This window comes from Balaenoptera acutorostrata, chromosome 20 (assembly GCF_949987535.1).
Source record: "Balaenoptera acutorostrata chromosome 20, mBalAcu1.1, whole genome shotgun sequence".
Lineage (NCBI taxonomy): Eukaryota > Metazoa > Chordata > Mammalia > Artiodactyla > Balaenopteridae > Balaenoptera > Balaenoptera acutorostrata.
Genome location: NC_080083.1, coordinates 49210712 through 49235725, shown reverse-complemented (window position 1 = coordinate 49235725; position 25014 = coordinate 49210712). Strand labels below are relative to the sequence as shown.

Genomic DNA, 25014 nt, shown 5'->3' with positions numbered 1-25014 from the left:
CCACTTTGCTCAAAGGAAGCAGAGTGACCAAGGGGGGGCGGCACTGCCAGCTCCTTGGGCACTGTCCCCGCCCACCACCCTCCCAGGCCTCATGGAAGCAAGTGTCTGCCAGAGGGCACCGGGGCACCCCGCCAGGGTGTGTGGGGACCCAGGTCCCCTGCGTCCATGGCACTCAGGCACATCCTCGGGGTTACTGTGAAGAAGAGGAAATGACCAGGGCATAGGGAACCCACCCCTCAGAGCCCCCCAGGGGAACTTGCTGTCAGTCCCCCTTCCCTCCAACCCACCCCCCATGCCTTGCCTGAGGCAGCTATTTCTGTCCCCGGCAAGAGCCGTGTGCAAACCCTGCTGACCCAGAGAGCAGCTAATTCCCATCTCAGATGTGTTTCTGGCAACTGGACACCTCCCGCCAGAGAGGGAAAGAAAAACCAGTAAATTTTGGTGGGGGGCAAAGGCAGAAAAGTAGCTAGAAGACATGGCAGTGGGGACGAATACCCCCAGCACATTCTCCCAGAGAGAGAAGATATACAATATACTATATATATATATATATATAGTTTAAGACCACATTTTTTTTCTTTTAATTTTAATTTTTTTTTAATTTTAATTTTTGGCTGCATTGGGTCTTGGTTGCTGTGTGCAGGCTTTCTCTGGTTGCGGCGAGCGGGAGCTACTCTTCATTGTGGTGCGCGGGCTTCTCATTGCAGTGGCTTCTCTTGTGGAGCACTGGCTCTAGGCGCGTGGGCTTCGGTAGTTGTGGCTCGTGGGCTCTAGAGCGCAGGCTCAGTAGTTGTGGCGCACGGGCTTAGTTGCTCCACGGCATGTGGGATCTTCCCAGACCAGGGCTCGAAACCGTGTCCCCTGCATTGGCAGGCGGATTCTTAACCACTGCGCCACCAGGGAAGTCCCTATATATATATTTTTTAAAGATATTATGTCAACATGATAGTTAAGACAATAACAAAAAGACCTTGGAGGACACTGGTGAAGGCCAGACAGTGAGATGCATGGAGAAGATGGCCAAGGGTGGGAGATTCACATTCCGGTCCTCCCTTGGTATCTCAGGGGATCGGTTCCAGGACACCCTGCAGATTCCAAAATCTGAGGATACTCAGGTCCTGTAGAAAATGGCGTAGTACAGTTGGCCCTACTTCCTCATGTCCACTCATACAGCCCCACCCTGAGACCCCCAGAGTAATACCTGCCTCTGGCTGACAGGAGCCAGAACCCCCACCCCAGCCAGGCTGTACCTTCCTCCTCACTGCCCTGGGGTGGGAATAAGCTGGTGGAAGTCAGGGCCACTGCACTGTGTAGCCTCCGGGGTAGCCATTCACATTGTAGTCTAAGTAAATGATGCCCTCTGAAGTTGTACAATGATTGGAAACCTGGGTTCTAGTTCTGACTGTGCTGTTTGTCCTCAGGCAAGTCACTCCACCTCTCTGGGACTCAGTTTCCTCAGTCATAAAATGCTGAGCTGGCCTCAGAGTTAATCACACTCCTCCCTGTACCTTGTAGAGTCTTCTATTATCACACACATAACAGCCAACAAGTTTTGAGTGCCTACTGTGTGCTCTACTTGTACTGACCTTTTAATCCTCACAACAACGTGAGGAGGTAGGTATTGGAATCATCGTCATTGTACAGATGAGGAAACTGAGGCACAGAGCAGTGATAGGACTTGCCTCAGGACACACGGCTAGTAAACTGGGGTTCAAAGCCAAGCAGCGTGGTTTCAAAACCTGTGCACCCCAGTCTCTGCTTTGTGCATACCCACTGCATTGTATTTTTCTGATCAAATGTCTGTCTCTAGGCTGAGGGCAAACTGAGGCCACTTGCTTCTACACACAGTGGGAGGGGCTCAGTAAATGTCTGTCCACTGGAAAATAAAGTTGATGGGGGTAGACCAGTAGCCTCTTAAGTCCCTTTCAGTGGGGCTAAGAGAAGAGAACCCGGTGGAGCAGGGAACCCCGAAGGAAGAAAAGGGAGTGAACAGTGGTAGGTGAGATGCCCCTTCTACAGCAACAGGGGACATGCATCTGGGTATCGGGAGCACAGGGTCTATTAAAAGTCCCATTTACCAGACAAGAGAAGAAGGCTCAAAAGATTCAGGCTCCCAATAAGTCCTGGAAGCTTGGAGACATGAGTCCTGTTTTTTGTTCCACATCCCCTGGCAGTGGAGGTGGAGGACAGAGTCATAGAAAGAGTCCCTGTCACCCAGTGGGCCTCCCCGAACCCTGCCTCTGCCTTGGTCAGCAGAGTCCTATCATGTGCGTAAGACTCAGTTTCCCTATCTGTAAAGTGGGCGTGACAGTAGCACTCCTCACCTTCACAAGCAGTTGTGAGGGTTCCGTTAGGTGATGTCCTCGTAACAGCCCACCATGAGGTGGGTCTGATCTGGAGACCTGAGGCTCCTCGTGCTGGCTGAAGGTGGCACCCTCAGGGGCCTAGAGGCTGAGCTCAGGCTCCCCCCACCCCCTGCTTCCCAGGTCCTGAACCTCTTCTTGGCCCTGCTGCTCAGCTCCTTCAGCGCCGACAGCCTGGCAGCCTCGGACGAGGATGGCGAGATGAACAACCTGCAGATCGCCGTCGCACGCATCAAGTGGGGCGTCGGCTTCGCCAAAGCCTTCCTCGTGGGGCTGCTGCATGGCAAGATCCTGAGCCCCAAGGTTATCATGCTCAGCCTCGGGGAGATTGGGGAGGCTGGCGAGGCCGGCGAGGCCGGCGAGGCTGGGGAAAGTGTCTCCGAAGACGAGAAGAAGGAGCTACCGCCCGAGGAGGATGAAAACAAGGACCTCAAGAAGGACAATCATATCCTGAACCACATGGGCCTGGCTGACGGCCCTCCCCGCAGCATTGAGCTGGACCACCTCAACTTCATCAACAACCCCTACCTGACCATCCACGTGCCCATCGCCTCCGAGGAGTCTGACCTGGAGATGCCCACAGAGGAGGAAACAGACACCTTCTCGGAGCCTGAGGATGGCAAGGTGAGCCTGTCGCAGAGCCTGGATCAAGGGGTCGGGAGTCAGACAGACATGACTCTACATTTTTGTGTGACCTTGAACATGGCACAAATCCTCTCCAAGCCTCAGTTTCTCCGTCTATAAAATGGGGTAATGGTACCCACCCTGTGGTATTACTGTGAGCATTAGATGAGATGCTGTGTGCAAAGCACAGTCAGCTCTCTGTGAACGGTGACTGTTATTACTATTAATACAATTATTTTGGCATGCCCTGCCTGTCCTAATACTCTAGGCCTTTCCCTTCACCCCTGCCCCACAACTCCACCTGGGTCCCCTCTCCCCAGCAGGTGGCGCTCTGAGACAGCATGTTCTCACCTGAGGCACCCTAGCTCCAGGGCTGGAATCCAAGAAGCCTCTCTTAACCCCCCTCTGGGTTTGAAGCTCCTGCCAAGTCCTTGCCATTATTATCTGTTTCTGTTTAGACCCCACCTGGAGGGCTGGTCCCAACCTCCGAGTGTGGGCCAAAGTGCCAGGTCTGGGCTGGGGACTCTGAGGAGAGGGGTCAGGGGCCCAGTAGGGTTGGGTTCAAGGGGAACAGAGAGCTGGGAGCTGGAGCCGCTACCCGCCCTCTCCTCCACGCAGGGGGCCTGCTGCTGGGTTGAGGTTCCCCTCCCCTGCGAGGGTGGGGGAGGCCCTGGTGGTCACCCCCAGAAGCTCAGGCTGAGCCCCCTTGCCCACCCTCCAGCTCCGGCAGGGGAAGGACTAGCACATAAGCTAGGGCGGGGCCCCCTGCCCATCCCCACCCTATCGGCGAGGGCCCCGCTGGCACCAGAACCTGAATAAACTTTGCCCTGAAAGCTCTTGACTCCTTGTTCCCCCCAAATACGTGGCACACTGACTTACCAGGGAGCCGAGCGCCTGCCAAGCTATAAATACCCAGGGAAATGTGGCACTGACTTCGGTATGAGGAGTGCGGGTGGAGGAGGGCTGGACAGCAGCCGGAGCCAAGGCTCTGGGGACTCTCACGGGGAAGCAAGTACGGCTCCCGGGGGGCTGTGGGAGTTGGGGTGCATGGGCAGGGCAAGTGGCTCAATGGTTGCCTTGCCCAACCTAACGCCCGGTGCCTCGGTTTCCCTTTCTGTCGACTGGGCACAAGGCCCTCCCTGGTTTTCTGGCCACTGTTCTGACAGCCGCCCCCTGCCCCTCCAGGCTACCCTCTCCATCTTCCTCTTCAGGGGCCTCACCCCCAGCCGTGAAGGGGGCCCCATGAGGAGTGCAGGCTGGGGGCAGGAGGCCGGCCTAGATGCAGCACCGGGAGGAGGTGGGAGAGGCCTGGCCAGGCTGGAGCACCAACTGCCCCACCCGACCCACTCCCTTTAGGTTCCCTTGGCCCCAGGCTGGAGCTTTGGCTGCAGAAAAGTTTCCATCCTTTCTGGATTCCTCAGCCAAACGGACCCCGAGGATAGGAAGGCTCGGACTTTGCTCCATCCTGACCCCCTTCCTTCCCCAGGCCTCATCCCTGTCCCACTCCAAGGGCAGGACCAAGGCCTGTGGCTCTTCTGCATAGGCCCCAGTGCTGGCTGCATAATCCAGGGCTGAATGAATGAATGAATGAGTCTGCTCCACCCTCTCTTTCCCTTCTCCCTTCTGGTCTCCCATCTTGACCTCCCCCGCCCCACCTTGTGGGAGGGCCCGGGGTCACGTGACCCTGTGGCCTCTGCAGAAGCCGCTGCAGCCCCTCGACGGGAACTCCTCCGTCTGCAGCACTGCCGACTACAAGCCCCCCGAGGAGGACCCCGACGACCAGGCCGAGGAGAGCCCTGAGGGGGAGCAGCCTGAGGAGTGCTTCACCGAGGGTGAGGCCCAGCCCGCGTGTGTGACCCCACCTCGCCTGGGTGCCTCCCCGAGCCCGGCAGACCCCGTAAGGGGCCCGAGGCCGGCAACAGCCCCAGCCCCAGCCCGTCGCCCCCTCGGGGACATCTTGGGGACACACGCATCACCAAAAGCAGGCAGGGCCTTCTTCCTCTGATGCTCTCCTGCCCTGCCCTGCGGCACCCGGAGAAGAGAATGCCGGGAAGGGGTGTCAGAGCTGCGGGTGCCCCCAGCCCCTGAGCCCCTGATCCCTGCAGCGTGGGCGGCGGGTGACAGAAGCATCAGCCCGAGGGTGACTTGAATCCCCGCAGAGCCCTGAGTGTGGCCAGCACTGCACGAGGCAGGCGCTCAGCAGCGGCCGCTCTAAGACTGTCCTCCTCCTCGGCTTCGTCTGCCAGAGAGAGGCCTGCCTTGCCCTTCAGGAACATTTTTGCCCGGAGGGCCTGGGCTGTGGCAGAGTGAAGGCTGCCTGGGCGAGGTGGGGGAGGGTGGGGACAGCCGACGGCTCTAGAACCTGTGCCGGCTGCCTGCACCCCTGTGCTCTGGAAGGCCTCTGCATGCGGTTGTGGTGGGGGGGGAGGGCGGATCCCGGGAAGGTGGCGGGACTGTGCCTCCTAAGGTGGCCCCGCCGCCCTCCCTCCCCAGCCTGTGTGCAGCGCTTTCCCTGCCTCTACGTGGACGTCTCCCGGGGCCAAGGGAAGACGTGGTGGACCCTCCGCAGGGCCTGCTTCAAGATCGTTGAGCACAACTGGTTTGAGACCTTCATTGTCTTCATGATCCTACTCAGCAGTGGAGCCTTGGTAGGCGCTGCCCTGGGGACCGGGCACTGGGCAGAGGCAGGGGCCAGGCCTGGGCAGCCCCGAGCCCAGAGAATCCTAAAGAACTTACCACTGCTTCCAGGATGTGTTGTAGACTGTGTTAATTTTCTTAAAGAGACAGATGGGCTCTGAATCCGTATGCATCCTTAGCTGACAGGTCCCAACCGGGGATCAGGTGGGGAAGGCCTTGGGAACAGGGGGTTGGGAGGGCAGGATGTATCAAGGTGAACTCCCCGACAGACCAGTGAGGGTTACTATTATGAGGCCTGGGAAAGGGGAGCTGAGGAGCTTCTCCCCACCAGGAACTCACTGGCTCACCCGCACGCTGGGCATGGGGAGTCTGCCCCCGCCTGGCCCCAGGTGCCAGACCCCTGGGAACCAGCAGCTTCAGGCAGGCAGGGGCGTGGCTGCCGCCCCGGCCTCCTCCGGGCCCTGACCACCCCGCCCTGCTGGTGCCCCCAGGCCTTCGAGGACATCCACATCGAGCAGCGGCGAGTCATCCGGACCATCCTGGAATACGCCGATAGGGTCTTCACCTACATCTTCATCGTGGAGATGCTGCTCAAGTGGGTGGCCTATGGCTTCAAGGTGTACTTTACCAGCGCCTGGTGCTGGCTCGACTTCCTCATCGTGGATGTGAGTCTGCCCCATCCCCGGCCCCGCCGCCAGATCCCAGGCGGTCCTTGCGGCTGAGGCCCTGCACTCCCTGACCACCCTCCCCTCCCATTACAGGTCTCCATCATCAGCCTGGTGGCCAACTGGCTGGGCTACTCGGAGCTGGGACCCATCAAATCCCTGCGGACGCTCAGGGCTCTGCGTCCCCTGAGGGCACTGTCTAGATTCCAGGGCATGAGGGTGGGTGCCGAGGGGGACCCTGAGTAGGGCTAAGGACTCGGGGAGCAACCACAGCTTGGAAAGGGGCTGGGGGTGTCTGTACTCCGGCCACCACCAGGGGTCCAGGTTTGGAGGTCCCCAGGCATCCTCCCACACCAGCCCAAGTGCCCATTCCCGCCCTCAGCCCCCTCCTTCGCTCATCTCTTCCGCCACTGGGGGCAGCAGAGGCTGCAGCAGCTCCCAGGAGGGGCCTGAGGGCACCGAGGCAGGAGGAGAGGAAGGAAGGCAGGTCTGTGGGTTTATAGGTGTCCCTCCCCAGCCTCAGACTGGGGCCCCCCAGGACTCCAAGCCTGCCCACCCTTCCCTCAGGCCCTTGAGGGCGGAAGTGACAGGTAAATACAGGGTTCGGGCAAGACCAATGGGACTTCCCCAGGCAAGGGGGCGGGGGTAGGGGGGGTGTCTGTTAGGACCCACGCTGGAGGGACGAACTGCCATGAAGCAGCAGGTTGCAGGTCAGCAGTGCACTCAGCCTGGGGGCTCCCTCCTGGTCATGCAAGAGGCCAGCCAGCACTGGGCTCTCCCACCCCTGGAGCCGGGACCCCTCCCCACCAGGGGGAAGTGACCTGGCAGCTGGTTGGTGCCCCAGCCAGGAGTAGAGCTCCCCTGGGCATCACTGGGCTTGTGCCACCCACTTTGTCTGGAGGTCATGGAACGGCTTCTCCTTGAAAACAGATAATTCTCAGATTCAGTTCAGCCTGAAATAATGAGGTTGGCCTGGGTGGCCACCGCTGGCAGGGCACAGAGTCCAGTCCCAAGGGTCCTGCTGCTTCAAAGACTCGGCTTCTTTTCTGGGTCTGTGCCTCTAATCCCGCGAGCAGATGAGCAGGGGAACAGGTCACGGGGACTGAGTTTCCTATGGGGGCCAAGGAAAGAGTGTTTGTCTCTTGCCCGGTGACCCGTGGCCGGGCTGCTTCCAGAGAAGCCCAGCCTCCACTCTGGGCTGATGGCTCCAGCCAAGCGGAGAGCCCTCTTCAGCCACCAGGCCGGCAACCCACTACCCCTACTCCTTGCTTACCATCCCCCCACCCCCAAGTAAAGCTCAGCAGACTTCTCCCCCAGGCCTGGCTCAGATGGGCCCTCCTCCAGGAGGCCTTCCCTGAGCAACAAGGCCCAACCCTGCCTGGCCCCCTGGTTACTGTGGGTGGGAACCCTGTCCCAGAGGAGACTGGGTGTCCCCACCTGCCTGGGAGAGGATCTGGAAGTGACCCCCTCCCTGGCCCCCAGGTGGTGGTGAATGCCCTCCTGGGAGCCATCCCCTCCATCATGAATGTGCTGCTCGTCTGCCTCATCTTCTGGCTCATCTTCAGCATCATGGGCGTCAACCTGTTCGCCGGCAAGTTCTACTACTGCATGAACACCACCACCTCCGAGAGGTTCGACATCTCCGAGGTCAACAACAAGTCCGAGTGCGAGAGCCTGATGCACACGGGCCAGGTCCGCTGGCTCAATGTCAAGGTCAACTACGACAACGTGGGTCTGGGCTACCTCTCCCTCCTGCAGGTGGTGAGTGTGACCCGCTCCCCCTGCCCAAGGCTGGGATGGAGGTGCCCCCGCATTCTCATTGTACCTGAGCGCCCTGCCGCTCCTTGTTAGGGGGCCGCCCACCCTGCTTCCAGGGCTGTGGGACCCAGAGGTAGTGTCTATACCTCTCCGGTCTCTATTTGATGCCTCCCCAGGGGAGCTCAGGGCAGGCAGCTGCTGGGGAGGACCAGGCGGGGGCAGGGAGGGAAACTCAAGGATGATGGAAGCAGGGGGTGGCCCCCTCCCCTCACATCCAACCACACTCTCTCAGGCCACCTTCAAGGGCTGGATGAGCATCATGTATGCAGCCGTGGACTCCCGGGAGGTGAGTGGGGGTCCCCGAGATGTGGCTGGTGAGTGAGCCAGGGGAGAGGACTCAGATCCATCCCCACCCCATGCTGCCTCCTCAGGAGCCCCCGAGACCCCACAGCCTGGGGGTGGATGGGCCCACAGTGAGATGGAGAGCAGGGAGCAGGCAGCGTGTACCCCCAGCCCACCCCATCCCATCCTGTGGCCCCTGCAGAAGGAGGAACAGCCCCAGTACGAGGTGAACATCTACATGTACCTCTATTTCGTCATCTTCATCATCTTCGGCTCCTTCTTCACCCTCAACCTCTTCATTGGCGTCATCATCGACAACTTCAACCAGCAGAAGAAGAAGATAAGTATCCAGCCCGACCTTCCTCGGGCCCTCCCCTCCCCAGTCTCCCTCCTCCCTCCCTTCGTCCACTCCTTCCTTCATACATTCACAAACACTGCCTCTGCACCTGCTGTGCTCTCGCTGGCTGGCGGCATGATTCAGCAAGGCTGGGTTCACATCCCACCAGACGACCTTGGACAAGTGAGACGTGGCCACCTCGAGCCTTGGTTTCCTTATGTACAGAATGAGGTTCGTGCCGCCTGCCATGCCGGCTCATTCTGAGGACCCAACGAGACATTGATGGAAGGTGGCCCAAAGAGGGCAGTGAGGCTGTGCTGGCCCCTTGCCTCTGTCGGTCACCCAGTCCCCTCCCCTCCCTTCTCTGGACCCGAGTTCCCCTTCCCCTGCCTCCCTCGACCTCCATCTCTGGCCGCTCCAGGCAGGTCCCACCGGTCCCCCCTGCTGGGGTGTGGGTGGCTTTAAGGGTGGTGCCTGAGAAGGTGAGAAGGGGGACACCCCCCACCGCAACCTTACGGGCCCCATCCCACTATACTTTGGAGGGAAAGACCTCTTCATGACGGAGGAACAGAAGAAATACTATAACGCCATGAAGAAGCTTGGCTCCAAGAAGCCTCAGAAGCCAATTCCCCGGCCCCAGGTACCAGCCTTCCGGGCCCCTCCCCCTGCAGCCTGTATGGGGCTCCTGCCTAAGGGGGCCACGGGGGCAGGGGGCAAAATGCAGCCTGCGCTCTGCCCACCAGGCTGTGTCCGTGGCGTGAGGCTGGGTCCACCTGCCGAGAGGGGCGCCTCTCTGTAACCGTACAGACACTTTACACCCAAGCAGCAGCTGCCTGATAAACTCCGGTCATTGGTTTACCCTTCGCCTGGCCCTGCATGGCTCCCCAGTGTCCAGTCAGCTCTTCAGCTGGTGGCCTCTAGGGCAAGGGCCCCTGGAACGGGGAGGAAGAGGATGTCCAGACAGCCCCCCAGTGAGCAATGACTTCAGGAGAAGGATGAGGGGTTGCTGGGGGACCTTGACGGGAGGAAGGGTCCCAGAGTGAGGAAGGACGCCCACGGACCCCACAGATTGGCCTGTTCTCATGGGTCTCGCCGCCCCTGCCCTGGCCGACTCCACCACAAGACCTGACACCTCCTCTCTCTCTCTCTCTCTCTCTCTCTCTCTCTCTCTCTCTCTCTCTCTCCCTCCCTGTCATGCTGTTGTGTCTTCTGCCGTGTCACCTGCATCTTCTGCCGATCTGCGTCCTGCCCTGACCACTGCCCCCCACACCCCTCTGCGTGCATCCCCGCGCTCCCATCCCTGCTACAGAACAAGCTCCAGGGCATGGTGTACGACTTGGTGACGAAGCAGGCGTTCGACATCACGATCATGATGCTCATCTGCCTCAACATGGTCACCATGATGGTGGAGACGGATGACCAGAGCCAGCTCAAGGTGGACATCCTCTACAACGTCAACATGATCTTCATCATCATCTTCACGGGCGAGTGCGTGCTCAAGATGCTGGCCCTGCGCCAGTACTACTTCACCATCGGCTGGAACATCTTCGACTTCGTGGTTGTCATCCTGTCCATTGTGGGTGAGCAGGGCCAGGCTGGGCTGAGTCATTCAGGAAGGCCCGGTGCGCCCATCCTCGTGTCCACACACACACCTGCTCATGCACCTGCCGTGCTCACACTCACACACATACACACATGCGTGTGCACCTGGTGTCTGCACTTAATGCGCGAAAGCACGTACGGCGGGCTCCCAGGCAACCTGTCACCTTCACACGCGTGACTACGCCTGAGAAACATTTACTTGTCCAGTGGATGCACACTCAGGTGCCCATGTGCTTCGGGAAAAACATAAGAAGATGGTTCCAGTATCCTTACACACAGGAGAGCTGTGTGTAATTGTGATAGTAACTAGCTATCATTTATCAATCATATACTATTTGCCTGACACTGTGCTCTGCACTTCACAGGCATTAGCTCACTGATTGTTCCTAACAAACGTCCTGAGGCTGGTACTGTTGTCACCTCCATTTCACAGACGAGGAAACTGAGTCACAAACCAATTAGGTGACACGCCTGAAGTCGCACACCCAGAGCTGTCCTCCCCTGCCCTCTCATCCATGGCATCTGCAAACAGCCTTAGCGATAGGCCTACCACCATTCGCTTTGACACATCCCACCTCCATGCAGCCGTGTCAGGGCAAAGACGGAGCCCAGGCCCCAAGACCCCTGGGAGAGCCTAATGGGTCAGGCCATTCGGGCTGTGCTCTGAGCGGTGAGCTTCTCCTGCTCCTTCCTGGGGAAGAGCCCAGCGGGCTGGGCCCCCTTGAGCCGCGCGTGCCCCCTGCTCCCCGACCCAGCCGCCCACCCTGAGGGCAGCAGTCCTCATCGCTTCCTCCCTGCAGGCCTTGCACTCTCTGACCTGATCCAGAAATACTTCGTGTCACCCACGCTGTTCCGTGTCATCCGCCTGGCGCGGATCGGGCGCGTCCTACGGCTGATCCGAGGGGCCAAGGGCATCAGGACGCTGCTGTTTGCTCTCATGATGTCACTGCCCGCCCTCTTCAACATCGGCCTCCTCCTCTTCTTGGTCATGTTCATTTACTCCATCTTCGGCATGTCCAACTTCGCTTACGTCAAGAAGGAGTCGGGCATCAACGACATGTTTAACTTTGAGACCTTCGGCAACAGCATCATCTGCCTCTTTGAGATCACCACGTCGGCCGGCTGGGACGGGCTCCTCAACCCCATCCTCAACAGCGGGCCCCCCGACTGTGACCCCACGCTGGAGAACCCGGGCACCAGCGTCAGGGGTGACTGCGGCAACCCCTCCATCGGCATCTGCTTCTTCTGCAGCTACATCATCATCTCCTTCCTCATCGTGGTCAACATGTACATCGCCATCATCCTGGAGAACTTCAACGTGGCCACGGAGGAGAGCAGTGAGCCTCTCGGGGAGGATGACTTCGAGATGTTCTACGAGTCGTGGGAGAAGTTTGACCCCGACGCCACGCAGTTCATCGACTACAGCCGCCTCTCCGACTTCGTGGACACCCTGCAGGAGCCGCTGAGGATCGCCAAGCCCAACAAGATCAAGCTCATCACAATGGACCTGCCCATGGTGCCAGGGGACAAGATCCACTGCCTGGACATCCTCTTTGCCCTGACCAAAGAGGTCCTGGGAGACTCTGGGGAGATGGACTCCCTCAAAGAGACCATGGAGGAGAAGTTCATGGCTTCCAACCCATCCAAGGTCTCCTACGAGCCCATCACAACCACCCTCAAGAGGAAGCACGAGGAAGTGTGCGCCATCAAGATCCAGAGGGCCTACCGCCGGCACCTGCTGCAGCGCTCCGTGAAGCAGGCTTCCTACATGTACCGCCACAGTCAGGACAGCAGCGGGGACGCAGCCCCTGAGAAGGAGGGGCTGATTGCTGACACCATGAGCAAGATGTATGACCCTGAGAACGGGAACAGTGGTGTGCAGAGCAAGGGGGAGGGGAGGGGCTCAACCTGGGACCCCAGACCTGCCATGGGGCTCCTGTCCGTCAGACCCACAGACACAGCCCTCCCTCCCGCCCCACCCCCAGGGCAGACGGTGCGCCCAGGGGTCAAAGAGTCTCTTGTCTAGCAGGCGGCAGCGAGGTGGCACAGCCCCAAAGCTCCCCCGTGGTGCCTGCCACTGAGGGAGCTAGGGCTTTGCGTCTGGGACTGATCCAGCTCCCTGTCGGGGACAGGATTTGGCCGTGCTGGGTTGTCACCCAGGCCATGGAAAACGGGAATTGTACCTGAATTCTCCATTCTGAGCCCGAGGCTGCTGCCTCCATGATTTTACCTTCAAGTTGCTCTCACCTCCTCGGGGGCCCTGCTGCCCTCCTCATGGCCCCGGGGGAGGTGGGAACATCAGAAGCTCTGCTCCCCACTTGGGGAGGAGCCGGCCTGTGATGGAAGGATTGGCTGCCCTCCTGCCACCAGAGTCTTAAGGGCCACTGACCTCTCCCCAGGAAGTAGCTCAGGCCCCCCCAGCTCCCTCCAGGACAAGGAAGTCTTAACTTCAGTGAGAGCAGACACCTGACCCCAGGGCCTGCCAGCCCTCCCCCTGACTCTGGGTGCAGTATCACCCTGCCAGCTTAGGAATTCTCTGGAAAAGGGAAGCATCACTGGTCCAGAAATGGCTCCACAAACCTGATGGGCCACTGGATCCTGACTTATTGGGCTGGTGTGACCCCTGACACCCTTTCCGGATTTGTCCATTGCCCAGGCCCCTGGCTCCCTGGCTGGCCCCTGGGAGAAGAGCAGAAGGGAGGATTCTACTTGGGAATCGTCTTTTTCTAGAAAGCACGGATGGGTAGCACAGGTTGGATCCCACCAGCATATCACTGCACTGGGGGCTTTCTTGGCCGGAACACCCAGATCTCAGGTGGTGTCGGGGACCCTGGTGCTCAGGAAGAAGATTCCCCTCCCTCCCTCCTTCCCTCCCTCCTGCATCAGCACCACTGGGGCTCCTGGCAGCCTCACCAACCCCAGAGGTCTCCTCCTCCTCCTCCACCACACCCATCTCTTCCTCCCTCCTCGTCCTTTTCCCCTCCTCAAAGTGATCCTAAGAATGTTCTAGCTGAGCCCATGTTCGAGATTTCCACACTGGGGCAGGCACTGCTCACCTGGCTCAGACCCAACCTTCCAACTTCCTGCCGCCTGGTCTGCCGGCACCGCTGACTTGGGCATGGCGGTGCCCGTCCTCCGCCGGCTCCCGAGAACAGACAGAGGCTGAGCTCGGAGGAGAGGGTGAGACACCGGCTTAGGGGTCACTGGATTTACTCATCTGTGTGTGTGTGCCTGTGTGCCAGCGTTATCCCTATGTGTATAGCTCTGTTTGTGTGTGTGTGTGTGTGTGTGTGTGAACCACCGTGTCCGTCAGAGCCTGCATATGCATGTGTGTATGGGTATATTTGTGTACATGTGTGTCAGTGTGCCCCGCAGTGTCTGGCTGGTGTGTGTGTGTGTGTGTGTATGTGTGTCTTCTCTGTAGGCCTGTCTGTGTGAGTGTCCCTGTGCTGTGTGTATGTGAGTGTGAACACAGGTGGTAAGGTTTGCACATCGAGTCCCCCGTTGCCTTTAGTTCCTCTTCTTTTTCTTCTTGTTTCTCGTGAACAGTTTGATTAAAACTCAGGAAGCAGCAAAACCTCCAAAACAACCTGTGTGAGTGTGTGTGTGTGTGTGTGTGTGTGTGTGTGTGTGTGTGTTTGCGTGTGTGCTCGCCCAGAGGCCGGAGCCTTCCTTTCTGTCTGCCGCGCTCGCCGGCCTCCTCACCACCCTGCCTGGGCATCCCTCTCTCTCACCCCCGTGAGTCCCCTCTTCTGCCTTCCTCCACTTCTCTTCCTCACACCCACTGCCCAGCCCTGCTTCCCGGCCCCGGCTGGGTCCTCTCTGGAATGAGGCCCCCGCTCCTTCCATCTCTTCCTGCAGCAGTTCTGGCTCTTTCTTCAGAAGTTCATCCTGTAGGGGTCAGCCTCCTCTCTGACCAGCACTCCGCCCACAGCCTTTCCCTCCTCGTTGGGGCTCTGACTAGTGAGGCCCCAAGAGCCTCAGCCCCTGCTGGACTGGACTCTCCACCGGACCGTGTGCAGATTGCAGAGCCAGCGTGGCTGAGCGGGGTCCAGGCCTCCCCCTGCCCGCAGCCTCCTCCCCTGCAGACCCACACCCATTGCACCTTGTCCGGGTGGGAACAGGCCCAAGCCAGGCCAGTAGACAGGCTCCTTTGTACAGTTCTTATAATAAACCTCCCCAGTGCCTCTGACATGTGGGCTTTCTCCTTCTGTGCTTCTGCGTGCGGACATCGACGGGAGCTGAGGGCAGCAAGAAGGGCTGGTGGGGATTGAGCCAAGTGGGGAAGACTTGGGGAGCTGCCAGGGATTGGGGAAGGCAGGATAAGGAGGGCCCCAGCTCGCTCCTCTGGCTCCGTCTGGCCGTCTCCTGCCCCCTCCAGAAGGAGACTGGGACTCCAGCCTCACAGCTGGAGTCCAAGAGGCCAGATGAGGTCAAGAGTCGTGCCCCGCTCCCTTCACGCCCCTAACAGGCAGCACCACACTGCGTCTCCCTGCCCACGACAGCACCCAGGAAATGGGTGTTGGGACCCGTGTCCCCAGCCCCTCCTCTCCAGAAGCCCCCATAACTTCTCTGCCCCTCAGAGGCCCTAAGGTGCCTATGGGTACACGGTGTGGCCTCTCCCTCTCCCCAGAGGTACAATTCCCCCAGGATACTGCCTCTGACCCCTGACCCCAGGAAACCCAGGGTCCCATGGATCTATGACAAAGAGTAATGTTATGTAGTGAGCTCAGGCCACAATCCCAGTGGATGAAATATAATTTTAGATTTAATTTTGTTTTCTGACAGCCAAGACTGTATTCCTCCAAACTAGTGGGTATTAGTCCCTTTCAGGGTTTCTGTAGCCCCTTTTCCTGGGTCCTGAGGTTACATGGCACCCTTGGGGGCTGGGGAGGGGAACCCCCAGGCCACCCCGACATCCCTCAGCCATGTCCTTGAGCCCCTTCCCACAGTGTGATTTTTGCCTGCAGGAGAGGGGTCTGACATCCCCGCAGGGCTCCCTGAACCCCCCACCGGGGTGCTGACCTCCCTCCCAGAGGTGGAGGAGGGGCTCCTTCTCACATGAAAATTCTCCAAACCTTGCCCGGGTCCCTCTCTGGCCCCAAGGACAGGAGAGCTTGGGGGTGCCCTGACCCACCCTTCCCCTGAGCCTTGAGTGGTCAAAGAAAAAAGGCAAAATCCTGGGTGAAGAACATAGATAACCGAAGTTCCTATTTCAGAATCAAGACCCTTCCCCCAGTTATCGGTCCTACGCACCACCTGCCTGAGGGTGAACCTGAGTGCCTTCAAGGCTCACAACCGCCCTACGAAGAAGATATTATTACAATTATTTCTGTTTTACCCAAATGAGGAAACTTGGTCTCTGAGAGGTTAAGAACGGGTGTTGCTTAACAGGGGTGCAGTTGACATGTGAGACAAGGAAATTCTGCTTTGTGAGAGGCTGCCCCTCCCACTGCAGGGTCTTCACTGCCCCCTGGCCCATGAATGCCAGAGGTGTCCGTTGGTCATTTGACCTTGGCACTGGCCCTGGAGCATTTCCCAATGCTCTCGGCGTGAGGCAGGACCACCCTTCGTTGAGAAGCCCCAGGTGACTTGAGGCGGCTTTCTGGTTTCCTGCAGGGTCAGGATTCACACCCGAATCCTTCTGAGCCTGCAGGTCTCCCCTGGTAACAACAAACCAAGTAGAGTCAGTAGGCGAGGGCTGGGGGGAGGGGCAGGGTCAGAGCCCTTCTTTCCAAACTGAGGTTCTGCCCTCTCCCACCACCCTCCCAGGGTTCCTGGGGGTCCCCGCCCTCTTGTTCCCCAAACCCCCAAGCTCCGTGTCCCTTCTCCCTACACCCCCATCTCTTATTTTGATGCTGCCTCCCTGGAAAGGTGGGGTGAGGGCTGCCTGATGTCGGGGTGCACAGCCCAGGGCAGCCGGGGGCAGAGGCAGGAGTGGGCTTACGAGGCCTCCTGTTCCAGGAAGGAAAAGGCGTCACAAGCCCCGGACATTGCTCAGTACTGTTGTCACTGGGGAGGGAACAGCATGGCCCCAACTGTGACAAATAACCCTGCAGACGGCGGGGCCCCCATTGCCCCCACCCCCTCCTGGCATGAATGGGAATGAAGTCCAAAGGACACATCTGCATCCCTGCCCACGGGAGACGCAGATGTATGTGTGTTTGGAGGACACCTACTGCGCCCCCAACCTCCGTGCCCCCTAGAGTCACCCTGGGCCGCAGGACCAGCCCCTGAGCAGCCCCACACCACACAGCCCGGCAGCACACCCGTGTGAGCAGCTACATGCACACACACACACGTGTGTATCCCAAGCCTTCTCCGTCTTCCTCCCAACTTTGGGGGACGCTAGCCCCAAAGCTAACCAAGGCTTCCATCACCAGGAGGTACTCTGCTAAAGGAAGAGACCCCTGGATTTTCCCCCATTCCTCTGGGGGAGTCTCCAACCTCCCCCACCAGGGGCCCATGGTCCCCAAGCTGACCTCAGGTGATGTTTATATTCCTGGGCTGTTTGTTCTGTGAACTGAACATCTGACACCTTTTCAGAGAAATGTGTTTTTTTTTTCATTTGGAACATCTGGAAACAACAAGAACATCTGGGACTGCCAGGAACGAGCTGTTCCTTGGATGGAACCTTAACCCCTCCTGTCCCCGCTTTCCACAGCTCCAGTCCTGGCCCGTACTCCTTGGTGGGGGGGGGGGGTGGACCCCACCATCCCAGGTGAGACTTATGCTCAGGACTGAGGGGGCAGCACCCAGATCTCTGCCTTCCTCACCACCAACCCTGGCCTAGGAGGCGGGTCCCTGTCTCCCTGAATCCAAACAGACCTGCCAGCAGCACAGGCTGTTTGAAAACTGGCGGGTGGTAAGGAGAATATGTAGGCAGAGGACACAAGATTTGCAACTTCCTTCCCCTCCTGGCAGTTGGAAGAAGAGAGAGAGTGAGGGGCCGAGAGAGTAAAGAAGCTTCCATAAAACATAAAACTCAAGAGTGGGCTCAGCTGTGGGGCTGAGGGATGCAAGCCTGCCATGTGCAGCTGTGCAGGTTGTGCATTGCACAAGGGCACCTCCCCCACCCCGAGCCCCCAAGGGATGAGGGTTGTGTCTGATCCAGAGGCAGGGGCACAAAGTTGAGCTTAGACAAGCTCCTAGACTTATGGTTCCATCCACCACTCTGCTGACTGGCGAGATAAAGCCAGAGATCCTTTTTGTTTCAGAACCTGAAGACTCCCCCATACTAGCCTCCTGTCCTCTGCCCAAGACCCCTGGAGCTGTGGATAACACTTCAGTGCCCTGAGAGTCCCCTGATTGCTGAGTGGTGGGTTTTCTCTAAGCTGTCAACACCTAAGTCCACCTTCTTTGGCAGCTCCCAGCAAACTCTCCCACCAAGTGAGGGAGGGGCCCTCTCGCCAGGTCCTGGACCAAATCTCCCAAGCGGCTGCCACTCTTGGCCTGTTCTTGCTCAAGAACCGCTGTGGTTCCTTTCCTCCCCAGGGTCAAATCTCCATCAACCCCCAACATGGCCACCTGCACTCCAGCCAAGAGGCCGTGCTCTGGGCCCATAGCTGCCCGCCAGCACCCCTGCCCATCCTTCCTGGGTGCCCCTCTTCCCACAGGGTGTACGCTGGTCCAGGGTGGAGAGGCCACGCTCGCATTCATCCACAGGACCCATGTGCATTCAGCTAAGTGTGCGGTGGGAGGCTAGGGGGCCCCAGGGCACAGGGATGGGATGGGGACTCAGAGGCCGCCGCCACCCGGGGCGTCCACCGCGGACCCCGCTGTAGTGCCCGAGCTGGGGTGACGCTTGAGCCTTAGCAGCACAGCTGACAAAAGAGCCTGCCCTCCCCCAGGGTCCCCGGAGAGCCGGTGCCTCCCCTGGGTCCCAATTTGCATGGCAGGAAGGGGCCTGGTGGGGAAGAGGCGGGGAGGAGACAGGCTGCAGCCTGGGCAGTTACACGTTTTCCCCCCCCCCAGGAGCCTCCGCTGTCGCGGGCTTGGGGCAGGAGACGGCGGGGTGAGCATGGCGGGGCCGGCGCTGTGTCCCGGGCTCAGCAACTGGTTGGTGCTTCTGCTGTTGCTCCTTTCAGGTACGGCCCGAGCCGAGAGGCCTGCTGGTTCTGCTCTCTCCACTGGTTCTGTCTCCTGCTCTCTCCTCCTCCTGCTTCTGTCTCTCACACTTTTCTGCCTCCTGTCTCCCTCTGACAGCCCTGGGGACCGGGTCTATGGGTATCGGCCATGCTGATGGCTCAGGGCTCCGCGGCCCCAGCCCTTCTCCCGCCTGGAGGGTGTCAGGCTGAGCTGGGCCTGAGGGGTTGGTGGCTCTGACCGCAGAAGAGCTGGGCCCAGGAGAGAGAACGAAGAGTGTGGTTCACCCCCAGGCCGTGGAGGGCACTGCGTGGGGGGGGTGGGGGCAGTGGAGAGCTGCCCCCAAGCAGACCTGGGACAGGCATGTTCCAGAAGTGGTGCCCTGGTCTGGAAGGCGGTGGAGCCCTCCGGCTGTAACTTCCCTCCCGTCTCATCCAGGCGCGGCTCAAGGTCAAGGGCAGAAGGGGGGCTGGGAGTCGGATCTTCTGGTGACCCCACCCCACTCTAGTCTCTCCAGAGCAGGGCTGGGGGAGAGCTGAGGGGTCTTGATGCTGATGTCCTGGGCGGGGAGGAAGTGGGTCTGGGAATGCAGGGGTGGGGCAGCCAAGTCCGAGTGACCGGCCCCGCCCACTCCCTCCCACCCAGCAGGTGAGCCGGTGCTGGTGGCCAAAACAGAGGAGCTCTACCGGGATCCCAAAGGTCAGCAACTTCCCCCGTCCCTTCTGGGGACAAGTATGTCTGTGTCCAAAGTCGGTCACTGTCCTGTGGGCTGTCCCATGGTCACCCTTGTGCCCTTGTGCCCCCTGGGTCTCCCCACCCAGGACTCCCATCCCCAGGCCTCCTTAGGGTCTGTCTCCCTCTGTAAGACCTGGCTCTGAAGTCCCTCCAATCCCCACTCCTCCAGCCGTCATCGTCATTAAACATAAGTGCTCCAGTCCCAGAGATCCGGGGCAGCGCCAAACCCAGGGTTGGAGTGGGGGCCAGAGGGAACCCCACTGAGGACTCAGGCCGGTCTCCCTGGCTGGGGAGTTGGGCTTAGCCCCGGCAGGAGACCATAACCTCAGGGGCCCCGACAGGTCGCAGGGGTTCCTAGGGGACCACTGACTGGGAACCAGGCAGGAGGGAGGCTTCTTGGAGCAGGTGGGCGGGGACATCATGGCAAACTGAGAAAGAAGCCTTAGGAATAAAAAGAGGAGCAGCTCCACACAGAAGTGGGGAGGGAGGTGACGGCCAGGGGATGGACGTGGGAGGCCTTGACTGCCAGGCTAAGGATTTGTGGGGTGCCCTTGAGGATTTCGGGCTGGTGTGGGTAGCCCAGGGCAGGGAGAGGTGAGAGCACCAGGCCAGGCCGGAGGCTGTGCTATGGGCCTTCTGGCCTCATGGGGTGAGGCCGGCATCGGGCTGCTGTAATGGGCATGGAAAGGAATCAGAAGGTTCCAGGCCCTTCTAAAGGAAAATCAGGCGGGAAGGGTGGGCCATCAGGAAGGGGCGGGTTCCGGCGGCTGGGCCTGTAGCTTCTCACGTGGCTCTGGCTCTCCCACACCTCTGCCTCATGTCTGCCCCGCACCCCGAGAAGCAAGGACAGACAAGGGGGCGGAGCCAGGGGTCAGTGCTGCCCAGGACAGGGGCCCACGGCTGAGGGCCTGAGTTCGGGCTGACGGTCAAGAAGACAAGGGGCAGGATTTTAATCCCAGCCTTGGCGCCCACAGGAAGCATTTGTTCCCGGATCTGGCAGCACCCACGTTTCGTGGCCAAGAAACGGGGTTCCATGGTGGAAATCAAGTGCCACCTGGAGGCCCTGGGCAACGTGAGCTGGCTCCGGAAGCAGGAGACGGACTTGGAGGCCAAGATATTTCTCCCCGAAAAGGGCCGCATCCTCCAGACCCAGAACAGCTCCGAGGCCACGCTCATCATCCAAGACATCCAGTTTCAGGACAACGGCATCTACTTCTGCGAGCAGGAGTGCTTCCAGCGGCCCCCGAGGACAGAGCGCAGCTGTGGCACTGAGCTTCGGGTCATGGGTGCGTGCGGGGCCCGCCCCCCAGCCAGGGAGGAGAGCGGGCGTGCTCGTGGAGCCGTCCACACCCACCCCACCCCAGCCCGGACCAGTAGGGGGGCCACAGTGTGGCGGTGACTGTGGCCCTCGAGCACCCGGGAGAGCCGCTGAGAAGCAGGTCCTGAGGGGCACAGGCCCAAAGGGGGGGCCCCAGCCTCACCGCCCCCGCCCCACCTCCCCCCAGGGTTCAGCACCTTGGCGCAGCTGAAGCGGCGGAACACGCTGAAAGACGGCATCATCATGATCCAGACCCTCCTCATCATCCTCTTCATCATCGTGCCCATCTTCCTGCTGCTGGACAAGGTGACCCTGGGGGCCGGGGAAGCAGCCACGGGGCAGGCCGGACACGGGCAGGGTCTCCACTTCCCCAGCCCCAGAGCCTGCCCATCGATTTACCGATTCAGTCACTCCTTTATTCATCAGCTGTTCTCGCAGAGTGCGCCTCTCCCCCCGACCCCTGACCCCTGGCCCCTGACCCTTCACCCCGGGCCAATCTCCCCGGCCCTCCCCAGCCTGGGCCGGCAGTGGATGGGGGTGGGGGAAGCTAACACTCTGCTCTCCGTCCCTCACCCGCCAGGATGACAGCAAGGCCGGGATGGAGGAAGATCACACCTACGAGGTAAGGAGCGGGGTGGACTCCGCAGCTCCCGGGGCCGTGGGGGGCAGGGGGCGCGGTCAGAGGCGCCATCTGCGTACGGTCAACGCGTGGCCAAGGCCTGAGCTCCGCTCCGTGTCTCCAGGGCCTGGACATTGACCAGACAGCCACTTACGAGGACATAGTGACGCTGCGGACAGGAGAGGTGAAGTGGTCGGTGGGCGAACACCCAGGCCAGGAGTGAGAGGCCGGCCCTCCCCACGCCCCTGGGCATAGCCCGCTGGGCCCTCACTGACTGCTTCAGAGCCGCCCGGCTCCCAGCCCATCCCCTTTACCCTGGACCCCCTGTCCGCCTCCAAAGCTGGCCCACCAGGTCCGCCTGCCCCTCCAGCCCTTGGTCCCCATCTCTTGCCAAAGGGACTGGAGCGGAAGGACCACAGGGCAGTGATTTGGAGCAGGGAGTTCTCTGGGGCTAGACTGGACCCAGCCTTCTGGGGGTGCTATGCGGGGATCCATCCCCTATTCAGGACAGGGAAGGCAGAGACTTGTCTGGAACCTGCAAACGGACTCGGAACAGCCCGGCTTCCTGTAGAGCCCGGGAAGGGCCCTGGCCCACCCCCATGTGGCTGCAGATGGGCCACCGAGAGCTTCATCCCTCTCCCATCCTCTCCTGCTCTCTCCCGCCCTCCCCCACCCCAGGGGGCTGCTGGCCTTGAGCCCTTTCTCCCACGGAATAAACAATGTGTCTTGAGAAATGACACACAGGCTTGTGACATCTATGGTTATGGGGTGGATGAGAGTTCCTGTTTGGGCACATCCGTGGACCCGTGGGGTATGAGGAGCGACGGCTGCCATGGGGCGTGAGGAGGGACAGCTGCCATGGGGCGTGAGGAGCGACGGCTGCCATGGGGCGTGAGGAGGGATGGCTGCCATGGGGCTCAGAGCCCTCTCCGGGGCTCACTCACTGCTTCTCTCTGAAGGCCCAGTTGGGACCTGTGGTCATGTCTCCCGTTCTTCCCCTGCTCTCTAACCCTAGTGAGGCCCCGAGCAGTGGAGAAGGGCTGAGTGGACTGACCCTTCTTCTCGGAGGGGATACCCTCACCCTGCATTCCCTTCAGCCGACAAGCAGCACTTGAGTCCTGCTCTGTAGGGCAGAGGTCTTAGCCCTAGAAGAGTTTGCCCTCCCCCACCCCCCCCAATCCTCTTGTCCTTTAAGGCCCTCCACCTACAGGAAGCCCTCCCAGAGTGCCCAGTCCCTGCCTAATCCCTGTTTGGACCCCGGCCTCTCCAGCTCTGGCGTAGCTACTACCTTGTGCTGCCCATACTGGCCTTGTTCTCCAGTTAAATTAGAAGCTCCCTGAGGGCAGGGTTTCCCCTGACTCCATCACACACCGCCTTGTCCCCTACCAAGCCTGGATATTTTTTAAAATTTGACCCAGAGCTATGCAAGAGAGATTCCTAAAGTGGGAGGCTCTGTGGTGGTGAAGTCTGGGCGTCCTTAGGTAACCCCTTCAGGCTTTCCAGCACAAAATCAGAGGCAAAATGGTCCCCAACCTGCCAGCTGCAGGAGCGACTGCTAGCGGCTCAGGGCTGGGAGCTGAAGTGAAATTAACCTCTGTGTGCAGAGCCAGGCTGAGCTCCACTTCCTGTTGACCCTGGGGGGACCCCAGAACACCTCTTTGCCATTCATGCTCTGGATTCAGGTGGGAGAAATCCCTGCCCTCAGGGAGCTGCCAGTTTAACTGGAGAACCAAGGCCAGCATGGGGGGACCCGTGAGAGCAGCTCCCCCTGGGATTCCAGGTGGGGCAGGTGGCCAAGGCCCCCAAGCCTGGGGTTTCAGGTCCATCTCTGCGTCGCTCAGCGGTGCCCACTCAGAGCCAGACTGGGCCAAGCCGGGGCGGGCCTCCTCCCTCCCTGGTGTCCGGGCTGCCAGAGGAAACTGGCTTGTTTTGGCATCTGTCTCCACTGAGCTGCAGCCCTTCCTCTCCTGCTGCTTTGCATAGTGGCGCTAATTCTGGCCTCGACCTCCACCAGGGACCCTGGGCAGCCGGCTGGGGGTGGGACGGAGCCTTCACTTCTCCCCCCACAGCAGGGTCTTCCCCCTGCTTGGGGCTGCCCTGAATCTGGGGAGGCCTTGGCTTTTTTGAAAGACAACTTAATATCTTTGAATAACTGAGTTTCCCTAATGCTTTGAAGTACTGTTGGCAGAGAATCATCTGAGCAGGGAGGCCTGCCTCGACCACCAGACACCCACCCCGCAAGGGCACTGCCTTCATGGTTACGATGTAGAAGCACTCCCTGGTCCGTTCTTCTGTCTCAGAGGCTTACACTACAGGTGTCCCCATGTCTGCCTTATGGGTCCCTGGTCCCCGGAACTGACAGGCAGTGGAAACAAAGCTGGGTGACGCTGGTGGGGGGTGATGAACGTCTCGGGTCTCGGTTGCTTTATCTACAAAACAGGAATCATAAATCTTGTCCAAAGGAGTTGAACCAGATGTTGGTTTTTAGAAAATTATCCTACGGTAAAACTGACTTCGTTTTCTTTTCATGAATTTTAGATTTACAGGTTTGTATAACCACCACCGCAACCAAGATACAGAACGTGAATCAGACTCTTTTTCTGGGTCCCCCAAATATTTATATATTGAGAATCTCTTAACTGCCAATAAGATTTTATTGAACACCTCCATATTCATTTACATGATCTTGCCCCACTGTTACCCTGGAAGGGGGACGGCTGCATCCCAACTTTAAAAATGAGAAAATCGAAGTCCAGGGAGATGATTACCATAATTGGCCAAAAGTCACACACAGATCTTCTGACTCCAAACTCAGCATTCCTTCTACTACATCACAGCTGCCTCCCTCAAAGGACCCTGAGCCAGAGGAGGAGGAGAGCCATAGGGAGAGAATCCTGGGACAGCTTTGCCATCTCCCTTGTTCACAAGTCCCAAAGCCCCAAAGACCCCACTCCTTCCTAATAGGCCAGGATGTTGAGTCACTGGGCCATCCTTCCAGGAGTCCAGCTCTGGGCCCCTCTGGGCCCCTCTTCCTTTAGAATGCAGCCCCGAGGGCCCTTGGTGGGCACATGCCCTGCTGCCCACTGGGGGAATCCAGCCCTGTCCCCCGGGGCCTGGGGTAAGCACAGGCTTGTTCCTCCTCCGTTCTAGCTTGACTTCCGGCCCCCTGGCTGCAGGTGTTGCTAGGCCGGGGGTGCTCTGACCCAAGGGTTTGGGTGTTTTTCCAGCAGAATTGGAGATTAGAGAAAAACAAAACAAAACTCGGAAAGCTGCTGCTGTTTGGGTGTCACTGGACCCCCAGCAGTTGTGCAGCCTGGCCGGATCTTCCGCAAAGGGCCTCAAAGGCCATCCAGCCGGGGGACCAGGGACGCTGGTCCGCGTGTGCTCTGCTCTCTGTAGGCAACCTCAGCAGCTGGATTCAGAGCCCACCTCTGTGAAATTTCTGGATTTGTCTCTGCTCTCCAGGCTGCACCTAGTTATGGTACCCTCGGGAACTGCTATTGGCTCAGGTACAAACCAAAACCAAAACCAACAAACCTGCCACTTGAGGACACCTCAGTGGCCATCTCCCACCCCAAAGTCTTTACTTGGAAACTTAGGTGACTCCACAGAAAACAAAAAGTAACAAAACTGAAACCCTGAATTCAGAGTGTAGTTTGTTGAAACACATTTAGACAGATCCTAATGCACAGATCAAATTAAAAAAAAAAAAAAAAAAAAGACATCGTTCTCTCGGCCCTAAGACCACTTTCTCACATGGCAGGAGTGGGCGGGCCAGATGCCTCGTGAGGTCCTGTTTGGGGCTCAGGTTCTGCAAGTTGTGGGTCTGCGTGAACATCTGTGCGTGCTCACCCTCAGCATATGCATGCTGCCCTGTCTCCTTTTTACATTTAAATTTGTTCAGGTATGTATTGCTGTGCATGGCAAGA

General features: G+C 59.3%; 2 protein-coding genes across 3 annotated transcripts in view; both read left to right on the top strand.

Moving 5' to 3' along the window:
* Positions 1 to 14520, top strand: part of SCN4A (sodium voltage-gated channel alpha subunit 4) — a 46430-nt gene extending 31910 nt beyond the window's left edge. Inside the window, exons 15-25 of the mRNA XM_028164905.2 lie at positions 2487 to 2987; positions 4687 to 4819; positions 5481 to 5635; positions 6116 to 6289; positions 6386 to 6508; positions 7772 to 8050; positions 8340 to 8393; positions 8592 to 8729; positions 9262 to 9366; positions 10036 to 10306; positions 11129 to 14520. Coding sequence (XP_028020706.2) covers positions 2487 to 2987; positions 4687 to 4819; positions 5481 to 5635; positions 6116 to 6289; positions 6386 to 6508; positions 7772 to 8050; positions 8340 to 8393; positions 8592 to 8729; positions 9262 to 9366; positions 10036 to 10306; positions 11129 to 12354 — 3159 coding nt within the window. The 3' untranslated portion in view covers positions 12355 to 14520. The remainder of the gene's footprint in view (positions 1 to 2486; positions 2988 to 4686; positions 4820 to 5480; positions 5636 to 6115; positions 6290 to 6385; positions 6509 to 7771; positions 8051 to 8339; positions 8394 to 8591; positions 8730 to 9261; positions 9367 to 10035; positions 10307 to 11128) is intronic.
* Positions 14521 to 18342: 3822 nt separating this feature from the next.
* CD79B (CD79b molecule) lies at positions 18343 to 21788 on the top strand. Of its 2 annotated transcripts, none has more exons than XM_007175754.3 (6): positions 18343 to 18415; positions 19062 to 19112; positions 20123 to 20434; positions 20654 to 20772; positions 21047 to 21088; positions 21210 to 21788. In XM_007175754.3, exons 1-6 carry the CDS (start codon positions 18349 to 18351, stop codon positions 21306 to 21308), a joined length of 690 nt encoding a protein of 229 aa, XP_007175816.1. In that variant the 5' UTR covers positions 18343 to 18348; the 3' UTR covers positions 21309 to 21788. The 2 variants fall into 2 exon arrangements, with proteins under 2 accessions (XP_007175816.1, XP_007175815.1); XM_007175753.2 differs by having other exon boundaries at positions 18349 to 18415; positions 19059 to 19112.
* Positions 21789 to 25014: the final 3226 nt, after the last annotated feature.